The 15,568-nt window shown below is 41.3% G+C and overlaps 1 protein-coding gene across 8 annotated transcripts in view; it reads left to right on the forward strand.

Annotated features, from left to right (window-relative positions):
- The window catches only part of TTLL3 (tubulin tyrosine ligase like 3), a 43,702-nt gene extending 33,397 nt beyond the window's left edge, over positions 1-10,305 (forward strand). For 5 of the 8 annotated variants that reach the window (XM_089517788.1, XM_089517765.1, XM_089517777.1 and 2 more), the window contains one exon: positions 1,832-5,791. In XM_089517788.1, coding sequence (XP_089373914.1) covers positions 1,832-2,641 — 810 coding nt within the window. In that variant the 3' untranslated portion in view covers positions 2,642-5,791. Of the gene's footprint in view, positions 1-1,831; positions 5,792-6,413; positions 6,791-8,388; positions 8,547-8,761 lie in introns of those variants that run through there. The other 3 variants (XM_089517799.1, XM_089517810.1, XM_089517820.1) reach the window with 3 other exon arrangements.
- The last annotated feature ends 5,263 nt before the right edge of the window (positions 10,306-15,568 follow it).

The raw sequence follows: 15,568 nt of genomic DNA on the forward strand, positions 1-15,568 counted from the left end.
AATGGGACTCAAGGCAGATTTCATTTCTTATTCTGCAACTTTCAGGTGGTCTTGGGTATAGATTGCCCAGTGCTCCTCCTGTCTGGCTTCTTAGACATCTATTGGCCTACTATAGTCAGATTGCTCACACTTTCTACACCAACTGGTGAAAGCCAACAGGTGTCTAAGAAGCCAAGCAGAAGGAGCCCTGGATAAACATTAGAACGCCTAGGAAACTTCTTCACTTTTGTCCAGAGGGCTGGTGGTGATGATGATGACGGTTTTATTTATCCAGTGGGAGCAGCAGCATACATGATTTTCTGCTCTCCACTTTATATCTTCACAACAGCCCTGTGAGGTGGGTTGAGGTAAGACAAAGGTATGTATAACCGAAAGTCACCTCATGAATCACCTCATTACTCAGTGGGAGCTACAACCTGGATCTCCAACTCCCACCCCAGGGACTACCTCTGAACCTCCCCTGCCCCTGCTACAGTGGGGTCTTGAGATCCTCAGGGGTTTGGTTCCAGGACTACCCTGTGGATACCAAAATCCATGGATGCTCAAGTCACATTAAATACAATGGCATGGTAAAATGGTGTCCCTTACATAAAATGGCAAAATCAAGGTTTGCTTTTTGGAATTTATACACACACACACACACACAAATATTTTCAAGTCATGGATAGTTGAATCCATGTGAGAAGAACTCAATAAAGCAAGATTATTCTATTCAGGAAGTTTCCTGATTGATATGGGATACAAGGCCAGTCAGGCTTGACCAATAAGTGGGGAAAAGCAGTTTCTCAGTGCTGTGTATCAGTGTGGAGTCCACCATGACCAACCTCTACATTTCTGTATAATTTCTTTTTTGCTCTCTCCACCCCACCCACCCCCCAACCATCCTAGAATCCTTCTCCTACAGCCCTGCTGTGCCTTGTTTATTTGATGTGCTCTTTCCCATTGCCGGAAGAGATGATAATAATTAGGGGCCCAGTCTAGACAGGCCTATAGTGTGCCCTCGTCACGTGCTAGGGGTTGGCCGAGAGCGCACCGCCCATACGTTCCTCACCCCTAGCACATGACAAGGGCATCAAAATGGCAGTGCCCTGTACACACGAGCACCACCATTTTCATGCAACGGATGCTTAGCGTCCACACGTCGCAACCCTTGTGATGTTGCGAGTTCGCCATTGGCGCACTGCGGCGTCACAAGGGCACCGCAGAAAGATCCTGCTTTTTGCAGGTTCTTTTTGCTGTGCAAGGAAGCCGCACAGTTTGCCCATTGTAACTTTCTTGCACGGCAAAACAAGGCACTGGCAGACCGCCCTTTGTGGGTGGTCTGTACCCCGCCAAAGATAAGCTGCCCACCTTTTGTGTCTCTTTTGTCTTTTTATTTTCTTGACTTAAAGAAGCCTCCCTGTGGCATAGTTTGAGAATGCATATGGTTTATTTGAGCCACAACAATATATAAATCCAATCGCTAATCCAAGCTTGATCTATTAAATTAATAGGATTTGCATATGGGTTGATTTAGCAAGGTCCCATTTGAATTAGTGGGCCTGCTGTAATTTGGGCTAGCAATTGGATTTAAGGACCTAGTTCCCAAATGTGGCACTGAAAAAGAATCCACCAATGGAAATTGTAATTATGTGTCTTAGCTATTGATTCTGCCTCTTTGTTTTCATGGACTAATAGAACTTTGTTCAAATACCCAAGGCACTGTTCCTAAAAGCCTTATCTTAGAGAGTGTTGAGAATCTTAGTGCCAGCTCTGGAAATTCCTGTTGTCCTACCTCCACAGCTCAAGCTCAGCTGAGCAGTCTCATTGTGCTTCCATCTTCTACCCACAGGCAGCTGTGGAAGTTCCCCACTATATTGGAACCAGCTTATTGGTAGAAGGATCCATGGTCAAGAAGCCTCGGCACACATTCCAGAGAAGCCCTATCCCTGGTGACAACAAGAATGGCTGTGATCCTCAGCAGCCCAAGACCCCTAAGCTTGGTAATCACAGTGTTTCTCAGGCAGCTACACCATGCTGGGCAGCAACAAACAGCAAGGGTACAGAGCCAGCAGCCCCCGGGAAGGAGAACAAAACCAAGGAGAAAGTTGCCACCAGCAAGTCCTCCTCTTCTACATCTGACACATCCAAGCTGCCCACAAATCTCAAAGCCAGTTCCCGTAACCGGAAGGTATTGATGGCACACAGCCCAGGGGATGACGTGTCACAGCCAGCTCAACTCTGTGCCAAATCCAGCTCTCAGAAGCTGGTCGCTGGCTCACGACAATCTGCTCTCCATCATACCAAGCAATCCAAACTCACGGGTTTAGTGGTGCGGGACCGGGTACCCAGCAAGGCGACCCAAGTGGCAGGTAGGGAGCTGTTTCTGAAGCTGCAGGTGCAGTTGCAGGAAATGAGGCCTGTCTCTGTCTCTGGGGAGCTGCCCATCTCCGGTACCCATCTTTCTTCTTCTTATCCTGTGAGGCCCAATGTGCGAAAGTGCCTGCAGGACTTTAGGCAGTGCTTCATGCAGAATGTACCTATGCCCCTGACTCCTTTGTCCCCTCTGACGATTAATTTGCCTTCAACAGCAAAGCTTAATGCCATTAGAACATCTGTGGTCAGAAGGCAGGGTCTGAGGAGGGACAAGACATTCCGGTGATGATGGAGCAACCATGGCCTTGAGCCTGTGGTTGCAGGCAAGCATTATGCTATAGGAGATCTGGGAGCACTGATGTGGAACTATATGGATAGGAAATCATGTTTCTGGGAGCTGTCCTGTCTGTCCTTCCCAATAAAGGATTTTGACAAAAAGTTAGCAGAGTGTATAATGGAAGATTGCCTTTAACATGTGCAGATGGGGTGGTTAAGAGTCAGTTTGGGGATGATGGAGAAGCCAGGGGAGGCTAGGTGCAGTCAAGGGACTCAGGTGGAGGAGAAAAGCACATAGAAAGGCCTGAAAATGAAGGTGGAGGCTGTAAATCTAAGGATGAGTTTTGTTCTCAGAATCACAGCCAGAAAGCTCTTCACAAGAACATTCATCACTGTAGCATCAGTAATTTGCAAGCAGGAATGCTTCCAGTATGGTGAGTAGGCCTCCATCAGAATTTTTAATCCAGGGCAGAGTAAATTACATGACTGAAGAACCCCAAAGCCAGTGTAGCAGAAATATTTACAGCTAATAAATCAGTCCCTAGTTAGATTGCCTAAACAGAAGCAGTCACTAGTCTGTTGATAGAATTGTGCCTGTGCAATGAACCACTCTTCCTGCTAGAATGTAGGTTGGATAAGAGACAGCTTGACATCCAGGGCTCAGAGGGAAAGCTATCAGGGCCATGATGACAAGGACAATTGGGAGAGTGTTGTCTGAACTGTTGTGCTTGCTATCAAAAAGTTAAAGCCACCACAAAGAAGTGGTTTCTTTTAAGCTGAGATGGGGAAACTTTGGTCAGACACTGGTATGTCCATGTGCAAGAAGGATTCAGAAACTAAGTCATGTTAATGCTGGGAGTGGTTTAGTACAAAACAAAAAGGATAAAATTAGGCTACACTGTGGTGGGCTTCTCTTATTATGTTACTTATGGACAAGAAAATGGTGGTAGTTTTTTTTAATAACTCAGTTTAATCTCAGATTTTATTTATCAAAATTCTGGTCTTCAGTTTCTAGATTGTGACCCACACCTGGTTTACTTCCAGACCTAAGGTGACTTACACCACTCACACATCATTTATCTCTTTCTACACTTCTTAAAGTGGGAGGATGAAATTAAGACAGTGAAAACCTTACACAGTAAGAAAATTAAAAGTGGGTCCCATATTGCAGGTTGGAATTCAAAGGTGCATACCACATCTGAAAAACTGAAGGCTCCTGTTCTAACTTAACTGAACTGGGTGCCACCAGTACAAGCTAACTGATGTTTGGCCCTGTCTTTGGAACATGATGGCCTATACTCAGTACTCATCCTGGCCCATCACCTGGCTGGTGTTACAGCTTGTGCTTGGCACCATTTTTTCTTGTCTTTGAGATCTTTAAGAGATGCATTTGATTATAAATAAATCAAAGTTCTTCACTAATATAACCACAATGTTGTCCCAGGAATATGTTATTTTGTATATCTGTTCATTTTTCATAATTGTAATCTGTTTCCATTGGTCATGCAGAGGGACAAAGTACTCATGTACACAGATAAAGTTACACATGTAACTCCTACATGGCATTCACTCATCATACTCTCCCAGGAACTTGCACATATCTTTTTCAATCTACATCTACAGTCTCAAACACTAGAACCTTGCATCTTTTTTAAAGAAGGAAATGGGGATTTTCAAAATGGTGAACTATGCATCTAGCACCAAGAGTTTGTGTGAAAATGTTATAGAACTGTATTTATATAACAGGTCTGTAGCTATGGGGGCAAAGGATGCGGTGGGTTAGTGGTTAAGACGCCACTTCTGATGATTGGAAGGTTGGCCCAAGTACTGCATGATGGGATGGGCTCCTGTCACTAGTCCTAGCTTCTGCCAGCCTAGCAGTTGGAAAGCATGCAAATGCAAGTAGATAAATAGGTACCACTTCTGTGAGAAGGTAGCAGCATTTGATACAGTCATGCTGGCCACATGACTACCAAAGCAGTTCTTGGACAACACTGGCTCTTTGGCTTAGTAACAGAGATGAGTACTGCCCCTTATAGTTGGTTATGATTAGACATTCATGTCAAGGGACTACCTGTACCTTTTTACCTTTTATAGCTGTGGAGGCTGGTAAAAAAAGGTTATCACCTCCCTAAATAAAAAACCTGGCACCTCCAAATGGAATTTTCCTTAAGTACCCAAATTGTACCTAGAATTGCACTAGGTTAACATTTCAGTTGAGCATTTAGAAATACAGTTTAGGCATCCAAAGAGAATGACCAGGCAGAGCTACTAAGGGAATGTGAGCACAACGAAGAATTTCAGGTGTGAACAGTGCTCATTGTCTCATTTTATGCAACACTAGAAATGTGAGGACTGGAGGAAATTTTCATTGGAGGGCCAGAATTCTTATTTGGAGGGGTAATCACTTCATTCTTCCTACCTCCCATAGCTACACCCTTTGTCCACAATGTTTCCTTTTGCTCTATGGAGAAAACAAGACAGGAAATTGCAAAGGTAGCAAGAGGAATGACATCAGCCCTTGTAGTTTGTGGGGAAACAAAGCAGTGAGACTTGCTGGTAAGAAGAAACAAAGGAGAGCTTTCCTTTCCCCAGTAAGGACAAGATAGATGAAACAGAACCCACTGAAATCCATTAGCTTGGAAACGTTTCCCCAGGCTCTTGGAATTAAGGTAGAAGTTGGAAGAATATGGGCAAGACCTTCTGCTATCAGTATACCCATAGAACATGCTGTAGTGCTGGGGTAGGAGGAAGCATTTGGCCCGTCACATGTTTTGAACTTTATCTCTCAGAAGCTTCAGCCAGCTTGGGGAATGGTAAGGGATTGTGCAATTTGTAGTCCAAAGGATCTGGAGACCCAAAGCGTTGCCACTCTGGTATAGTGCCTCACACACAGACCTGTGGAAGTAACCCTCCCCAAAGATTTCTAGACCTTAGAGTGACACAGAGAAGCCTGAAAATACATTGACTGTTGGTAAACATGAGGAACTGAAGTAAAATCTGTTGAAGAATCCACCAGAAAATTCAAATGGCTAAGCATGACCGGAAGGTATCCTGTTATGAAAATGTATCCTGCAGAGAGAGGAATGACTTTAGTACAGAGGATACTTTATAAAACCTACCCTTTATATGAAATTCCAAAATACTCCAAAATCCCAAATTGTCCACATTGGTGGCTGAATTAGTGTCACCTTTGCTTTCTGGTGGTTCAGTGTACATAAACCTTCATGCACAAATTTATTAAAAAATATAGTATATAAAATTACCTTCAGGCTATGTGTGTAAGGTATATATGGAACATGAATGAATTTTGTGTTTAGATTTCAGTCCCATCCAAGATAAATTATTATCTATAGATAAGCAGAGATAGATATTTGAAATCCAAAAAGATCTAAAGTCCAAAACATTTCTGATCCTAAGCATTGCAGATGAGGGAGACTCATCCTGTATAAAAAATTTGCATGTTACATTAATGGATAATGATAATCATTGAGTTCCCCTCATCACTGTGTCTTAATGAGATCATTGTAAGCTTGGCATTTTCCTTGCTTTTAGCCATTCTGTCACACTGAATTCAGCAAGTTAAACTTTCCCCGTAACTGAATTTCCATTCCAGGGCAAGTGTCTATATTTGAGAGTTATATGACAAACAGACTCCAACAAATGAATACTTTCCTAGTTTAATAATAAATATCCTGCTTTGGAATGCCAAAAGTGTTTCCTATATGTATGTCTTGTGTACTAATAATAAACACTTTCTCTGGATGCTTGTGCTTATATAGCTAAAATTGAATTAAACATGCACAAGAGGAAAAGTATCAGCCGGCTCATGGAAAACCAAAAGTTCACAGAAGTACTGAAAATCTTTTGGGAGAACAGCAGAGAGAAGAGAAAAACAGCCCAATGTAGATTGAGCATGTCAGTGGCTATGGAATTCAAAGTGTTGTGAGGAAAGGAGAAACGGAACACATTCCAGGGAAGGTCATTGCTATCTGGCATCTGGATTAAGAGAATTCCACACTGGCATTTTGTTACGGGTCCCACTAGTTATCTCAATAGTTCGTACAATAGTTCTGGTAAAGTGAGTCTCTTTAACATTGATTGCAGTTAAGGAGGAGTTGAAATAGGCAGAACACCCGCTTGCCCACAGCTGCTGTAAGTGAGAGACAAGACCTCTCATAGTTGGGATGACTGCAGAACTAGGTGTCTTCCGATGTACAGTATTATATATGTAAGCTATTGCATATTGCACCACTACTGGATGCAGTGATGGAAAAGATGCAGTTGTGTTTCAGACTTTAAAAACACAGGATCCATGGTCACCATTCAGATATCCCCAAGTGGTGCCATTTGCCTTATTTTCATGCTCACCAAACTAACACTGAAGCAAGTTCTTCTGAGCTGCTTTTTTGTTCCTCATAGAGAGCAGCAGAGGAGCCCCTCAGATCATAAACTCCCATGAAATAAACAGAATCCTCTTTCCTTTCATTTTCATAAAATTCCAGCCCCTTCCCAAATTTTCCTCAAAATATTCTAGCATTCTTTGTTATTACATAATAAAAGTTTGATATTCCTTGTTATTTGGGATGTAAACCCCTTCTTAAGTGAATCTATTATGATTTTCCAATAGTTTCTATTGCAATAGAAATGACAAATCACAAAAAGCTTCTGAATAATAGTCCCTGTACAAGAGGTTTATATCCTGAAACACACTGACTCATTAAAGATTGTTCTCAATGCACTTTGAAACTCACCTCTCCTTGTACCTTCCCTCTTCCTGACTTTATATAGGGTGTTTCTGATTTGGGAGGCTTATACCTTTAGTACAGTTTAGAGCCCATGGTTTGAAATTAGTGTACCTTTCAGTCCACAGGTTTTCAGCCATGTGTTTGCTGCTGTGGGTCTCTTCAGTTATGATGCACTGTGGTATGTTGTGTCCTGTCTTCACCCACTGTCATGCCTTCAGAGCATCTTTGATGCTCTTGAGAATATATTTAGTTGAGATTATATTAGACTTTCTATGTACTGTATTAGTTTAGGACAGGAAATAAAGATCTACAGTTTTAAGAAAGACAAGGATTGTGGGAAATCCCAGGGTCTTATGCTGTCTCCCTCTAGTTAGTTTCAGTGTGTAGTAAGATTTCAGCCAAGTCAGACCTGGAGAGAGTATTTTCCTTTGACAAAAAGATAAGTCCACAAAAGAAGAAAGATAGTCCTCAGAAGAAGAAACATAGAATCCACCAAGAAGAGAACAAGGTATTTAGGAAGGACTATTAAGAAAAAGGAGATCAGTTTCGTGTTTTTTTGTGTGTTTATAACCAGTAAAGCTTTTGAAACTTAAGAAATTTGTGGACAAGTCTTTTGTTCTGGCTGTGATCCCGAGAGCCAGAGGCCTTACTACACCCAAAGTCCATAGTATTGCTCTTGGGACAAAACACCCACCATTGCTCATGTTGCTCTTGCACTGACTTGTTTCAAGTCACTAGAATCTAGTGCCTTGGCTCTGTGGTCTGATAGTTGCTGGGATCAAAACACAGTGAGTTTCATATGGGTATAGCACACTATTGTCTTGTTCCCCTTTTCTGTTGCAAACTGGCACTTACCCCTGGGTTTTAATCTAATTTTTGGAGACAGGTTTACATTTTTGTTTTCTCTGTGAATGACTGAACAGCTGACCATATGCATTCAAGGGGCATGTCAAGGTTTAGAGCTTTCCAGGATCTCACCCTAAGCCCACATGCTCTGTTATCTCCCCAGGCCCAGATGCGCTCCAGCTCCCCTGCCTCTTCTGCAAAGATGGAAAGGCCGTGGCAAGTTTGCAAGCGCTGTGCTGCTGTTCCAGAACTGGACCTTTGCATCCTGTAGTTCCCAAACTCCGTTACACCAAGGCGTCAGTCACCTCTTGCCAGGCTCAGGTATATAGCAAATCCCTGAGTGCTTATGGGATGGCTCAGCCCTGCATTGAGAAGCCTTACTGACCACCCTAACTTGTAGAATTGCACCCTTCCCTGCCACATAATTCCACATCTCCACCTATGGGACCATCCAAAGTTACTTTCCCTTAGAATGAAAGAATGCTTTGTTCTCCCAAATCAGTAACCATTGATCCTTTCCTACCCCATATGCCTAGGATGAGCTGTCACCACAGCCGCTGAAGTTGCCCCCTCTTGTACCTGCTTTAGAAAGCCAGATGTCAACATTGCTTCGTGTAGAGGGGAAAAGACTATGAAACCACATGGAATAATTCCACCATGGCAGCTGATTCTGTGCCTTCAGTGTAATAGAAATTGTGGAGAAACTCCATGTGAATACATGTAGACATTCACCTTGGTTTGGAAGTTGTACAAGAACATCAGTGGATAGTGTGATTCCTGGACTAGCTGACAACAGTGAAAGACAACTGGCCCTTTTCAACTTCCCTAGAACAACCATCAAAGTGGGAAAATTAGGTTCTTGCTATAGCTATTTGTGAGAACTTTCCATTTGTGTGGTTGGATGACTTTTTGAAGTCTTCAATCCTTCATCCTGGAAGCAGAACTTCATTTGAGAACTCTTCCTCCTTCTTACATCCAAGAAGAGACTCGTAACGGTGGAAAAAGAAGACAGTACACATTGTGAGACCACTAAGGTGCAGATGGTACCTTGGCCAAAGGAGGAGGGTAGCAGCCATCTCCCCTCCCCTGTACCATGAGTAGTTCCAGTCTGCTTATATTCACAGACACATCCAGACACACAGATTGCATTTGAGAGAATGGGAACAACTTGCTGCTTTCCATCATCTCAAAACAGGTTTCCAATAACAGTCTTATTTGCTAGCTTAGTCCTTAAACATGAACTGTAGCTTGGCCATCTCAGGGTTAACCACCTTTTAAATACCAGAATATTTATATCTGAGAAGAGGACATACAACATAAAAATACATGAATGTCAAAAGAAAGCTTGCTTTTCATTCCCCTGTGGTGGGGTAGGAATTAACTGTAAGTGTTGGGTAAAAACAGATGCTAAATCTTTTTACACTTAAAATGTGTATTTAATGGGAAACTACTAATATAAGAACTAGAGTATGACAGGTGTCAATATAAAAGTATTATTCTTGCAACAAATTTTAAGTAGGATGGCTACATCTTTATCCTATAGCACTTCTGAGATTTTTACAACTGGCAGATAGTCCAATTCAGTAAGTGATACATTTTTAACCACTGTATCTTCAATCCAGATAAATTTTAACTCTTGAATTTTTTTGCCTGTCAAAAGAGTTGCTAAAGGCACAAGAGAGTGGTTGACAGAAAATATGGCAAACAGGCTTTTGCCTAAAGATACTATGTTTACTATTTACTATTTTTTAATTAAAAAAATATTTAGGTGGAAGAAACTAGAGTATTTTAGGGTATATGTACATCACTTGAGTGGTCACTCTACTGTAGAAGTGAGTCTACTGCATTCTCATACAATCAACTTTAGAGATATTTTTTCCTCATGTTTGCAATCCCAGTTGGATTTGCATAGCAATGATAGGATCGTCCTTACGTCAGTTACCTCTTGTTAAGGACAGGACTATGCAGTGCTGTTTAGCCCTTGTGCCTACAACATTCTTTACTCCTAGTAATTCAGATTTTCAAAGAAAGTTGTTTTAAAATACTAAAATTTTGAAAAGAGTACTGAATGACATCACCTGCAAGATTGGTGTTCTTCAACTTGTTGCCTCTATTGCTGTCTCAGATCAGGATAGCCTTGTTGATTGGGAATGATGGAAGTTGTAGTGGGACAGTTCTAGAGGGTGTTGGGTTGGGAAAAAAGGTACTCAGTAATGAACCTCAAACAGATAACTGTCCAGAAGTCTGGGGAAAAGAGCAAATAGGAGGCAGTTCAGTCAATTGACTATACAGTTAGCCCTTTGTATCCACATATTCTTTATACATGGATTTGAGCAACTATGGCTTGACAATATTTTTTAAAAATACACAAGTTCCAAAAAAGCAAACCTTGATTTTGCCATTTTATATAATGGATGCCATTTTACTACACCAATGTATTAATGGGACTTGAACATCCAAACCTCAGTGGATACCAAGAGCACACTGTATTAATATAGAGAGCAGGGAAGCTGAAATCACTCTATAGCAAAAAAACAAAACAAAACCAACACCTCCCCCCAAAAAACTAACAATAACAACAACTACTGCTCCTCATTCTCTTTGTAGGCATGGCATCTTCCTATGTAGCCTATACAGCTTTTCTTCCATTGTTGTCATTTTATCATGTAAGCTTTTGCTTCTGAAATTTTACAGCAAGGTCAGGGAATAGCCCCTACTATCCCATCAGCATGACCACTTCTTGGGAGTGATGGTGCTGTGGTGCTCCAACTACAGTCCCTCTCATTCTGGAATACTGACCATTCTAACTGTGGCTGATGGGTGTTGTAGTCCCATCATCAAACTTCCCACCCCTGCTTTACAGTCAGGAAAGGCCATTTTAACGCTTTCCCCACCTGACCTCATTCCACCACTTACTTTCTCCCCGATCTCTTCTGTTCCTTCCTTGTTCTTCTGCCTGGGGGAGTGCAATATTTTTCAAAGTAGCACTACATAGTGTTCATTTTTCAGAGTAGCACCATCTTAATATAGCCCTCCGGCCATCTCAGAATTAATCTTCACAGTAAATCCAAACTCTCATTCTGCCCCCCACTTGTCACTTCAATTCTTCTTTAACTCAAGATAGAGAATGGGAAGTAGCCACATGTTTGTGTGTCTCCACTTGATTCTTTCAATCGGCTGGGCTGGGTTGGAGAAAAGGTAATATATGTCTAGCCTGATATATTCCCTTCCTTTCCTCTTGTGGTGCTATTTGGCAGGTCTGTCCCTTAGCTTCATACAGTTTCTTGGTCATATTTCTGGATCATGTGAAAGCTCACCTATGTGAGGAAAAGTAATTCTCCCTTTTGCAGATCCTGCCTATTGCTCCTTACCAGACTTAGGAGGGACTCCTTGTGATGCCAAATAGTGATTCCTTTAGGACTAAATATGTAGTTGATGCCATCTTAACTTTTCTGGCCTGGAAAAAGGGAATTCACAGCAAGATATATGGTGAAGATTAAATATGTCTCCTTTTTGGTATTCATGATCCTAATGTCTGCTTTTGTTCCTCTTAACTGTGTTCCAGATTGAGGACTACTTTGTCTCACAGTTAGAGCTATCAGAAAGTAAATCAAGTTCCCATCTGTAGTGTGGGTTCCCAGAGCATCCCCCAGGACACTGTGGTGGAAAGCTGGGAACTGACCTGTAGATGAAAAGACAAGAGTGTTTTATCATGTCACGCCTTGGAAGAATGTACTATGTGAAATATCATTCATCACTTTAAGAATAGTGGTATAGAGTTTGTTATTTGCTCACCTCTAAGAACGAGATGACCCTGTTTGATGATTGGTAGATTCTGTATTTAAATGTGAAGCCTGGGAAAGGAGGGATTTTAATGATCATGATTTTATAGAATTAATATTTCCAAAAAGTCTCCTATGGTTTCAGCACAAGGAGTTGGCCCCCAAAATGAAAACACTACATCCACATTCCAGGCTATAGCTTCTACCGATTTCCTTGAGATATTTTTGATACCATTATCCCCAGCCAAAAATAGTGCAAATTGTAGCCCATCAACATTTGGAGACAGAACACAAGAGCTGGGAGGGATATTACAGGAATGAGAATATATAGGCCACCAGAACTTGCTGGAGTACAAGCTACAATGCTGGTTAAGGCTGATATGTGTTGCAACCACATAATGTGGTCTGGTTCTCTGTTACATTTCCTCCACATTGAGATCTTGTCTTCATGTATACATTTCTAACCGTTAGACAGCTTCTGCACAAATCCACTGTTCATTTAAGCAACAAGCTCAGAGCACCCTTTTGTCACTATCTTTCTTGTATGAGAAGCTGGATGGAGATGGCTGTAATGCACATGGTTTGCACATAGACCATCTGAGCTTCAATCCCTGGCCTCTCCTTTTGAATAATAAGCAGAACACATGGTTCTGCTTGAGATCTCATAAAACCATACTGGGTTAAGTGGTTCTCTTTATCTATGAAATACCTTGGGTACCTTTCTGGAAGAAACGCGGCATAGAAATTTAATAAATTCCCAACTTGGGGTTCCCCGATGTTGACGATTCCTATGATCACTGACAATGCTGGCCAGACTGATGGAATCTGCATTGCGAAATCTGGGGAGCCCAAAGGTGAGAATTTCTGGTGTAGATAGACAAGTGTAGCCTTTTTGTTGTGTTCCTTCAAGTCATTTCTAACTTAATATGTTATAAAGCAGCTTTTTGCCAGAGCCTGTGCAGTTGCTGAACACCACCTCTGGAGGCTCACCCTGAATGTCTGATGCTTTCTGAAAGGACTGTGTTTTTATTACTTAATTCTTACTATCCCAGGTGTGGTTATTTACTTTTATCATGTTCTAGTTAGCTTGTATGCTTTGTATTTTTAGAGCAATCTTATTCTTTTCCATCTAGAGTATTGTCACAATTTTTTCTCTAGTCCTTGCTGCCATGAAGGCCAGGATGCAGATGTACAGCATGCAAAACATTTTGTGGCATAAACCTGTATAGCTCCAGTGGCTAACCTTCAGTGTGTCAGGCAGCAATTAAAGACACAGGAGCAGAGTCAGAAGATAAAAGTGGCAACTCTATATTCTTTCTGAATAATGATTGAAGAGGTTTTGACATTTCTCTTCTATAATTCCTTATGCTATAATTCCATCACTGAAGATAAACAGAAACATGTTTTTGTGCATTATGTATGAAGTCAAAAAATAATTTTACTTTTTAAAAATTATTATTTACAGCATCATTGCCTTGTGGGTGATTTGTGAATTCCGATTTGTAAAAGAGAATAAACTTTTGTAGTCTGTTTAATTGATGTAAGTTTTTAAGGTTTTGAGCGAAGAGCTTGTGTCTTCTTTTGTTTCTATCAAAATGGAGAAGCTAAAGATACCCGTTGAATATCACATAGCAAAAACTGAAAAGGTGTTGCAAAGAAAACATAAAGCAGTACTAGTAATTTCTTTGTGTGTTTCAGTTGTCTAGGTGTAGGACCTTGTTATAGTGCAAATGGTGGTGAGATACTATCTCCATTTGAGAGGAGGCAAGTTAGTTGTGTGCCTTCAAGTCATCTTGACTTATGGTGACAAGACAAACCTATTGCAAGGTTTTCTTGGCAAGATCCTAACAGAAGAGGTTTGCCTTTGCCTTCCTATGAGGCTGAGAATGTGTGACTTGACAAAGGTCACTGAGTGGGTTTCCATGGCCAAGTGAGGATTTGAATCCTGGTCTCCCAAAGTCCTAGTTCAACACTTATAACCTTAGCATATTAAAAAAAAAAAACCCTGTACTTTGTGTTCTTCAAATGCTGTTGGTGTGTTCCTTTTCTCCTTCTCTGACCCTTTAACTAGTTAAAAGAAACAGAAACTAGGCAGCATCTAATGGAATCCACAGAAGAAAATGGAGAAATGTCTTGAAGGCTCATGTTTGATGACAACACTGGTCTCATTTAGGTACCAAATGAAAACAAGGCTGCTTATTGAAGCCTTTGGGCCTCGCTGATTTATCTCACTATTATAATACACATGGTTTTGCAAAAAGATTTACTCTTTTAAACCTGTTTTTTTGAAGTTAATTTTATTTAGTTGGTTTAAATTTTTATAGTTTTAACTGGTTTATACTGATTCTACTCATGTCACCCTGAGAGCGATAAAAGGTGGGGTACAAATATATTAATAATAAATAAAAGTTGCTATTTTATTAGTAAAAAAACGTGAAGGGTTTTGGCCTGTGTATACTCCCAGGCCCTTGCTCAGGAGCTATTTATGAATGTAGATCCTAAACAGCACCTGAGGAAGGCTCTGTGTGTGCATACACACACACCTTCAAGTCACCTGTTGACTTACAATGTCCCCATGAATTTAATAGGGCTTTCTTGGAAAAGGAATACTCAGAGGTGATTTTGCCAGTTCCTTCCTCCGAAATATAGCCTACAGCACCTGGCATTCATTGGTTGTCTCCCATCTAAGTACTAACCAGAGCTGACTCTACTTAGCTTCCAATATCAGACAGGATCTGTTGCCTTTAGGATGTTGTTGTTATGTGCCTTCAAGTCATTTTTTACTTACTGGTATGTCAATCTTAATCTATCATGGGGCTTTCTTGGCAAGTTTCTTCAGAGGGGGTTTGCCATTGCCATCCTGTGTTGCCCAGTCTTAAATGCTTTGGGCTCTTTTATTAATAAAACAACCATCGTTTGAGACATACCTTCAGTCTCTTTAACTAGCTGTCCTGTTTTTCTGTACACTCACTGTCAAATTCAGATAGGAATACCTACAGTTTCAGCCCTTGGGGATGATTTGCTCCAAAGCAGCAGCTGCCCAGCTCTTGTGTTTTCCCCTAGAGCTCAACTGAAAATCATCCCTGCACCTTATTAATATTAATTAAGCAACACTCTTTTGCCATTTCAGTTGAAGTAGAGCCAGTGTTTTGTCTCAAGAGATTCCTTGGTGCCTTTACAAACCTAAACCCTCCCTCCTAATTGCTCTGCTACCTCTGTGAGCTGTTTCCTTAGCTCCACCACCCTTACAGACCTGGATGTATAAATCCATTCCAATAATGGGATATGAATTTTCCAGGTACAGAGTTTTGGATTCTGTAGCATGCTGCAGCTCTTCAATAGGAATCATAACAACCCAGGGTTAGGAAGCTTCTTCTTCCAGTTTGCACATGCAATCAGTTTCAGTACATGATCTCTACAGTGTAAATCCAATGGTGTACAGAATCACAAAATCAGAGCTGGAAGAGACCTTAGGTACCATCCAGTCCAACTCCTTGCCATGCAGGAAGACACAATCAAAGCATCCGCGAGAGATGGCCATCCAGCCTCTGTTTAAAAACC

This window comes from Sceloporus occidentalis, unplaced genomic scaffold, assembly GCF_023333645.1.
Source record: "Sceloporus occidentalis isolate IW3139 unplaced genomic scaffold, rSceOcc1.0.p SCAF_1, whole genome shotgun sequence".
Classification (NCBI taxonomy): Eukaryota; Metazoa; Chordata; class Lepidosauria; order Squamata; family Phrynosomatidae; genus Sceloporus; species Sceloporus occidentalis.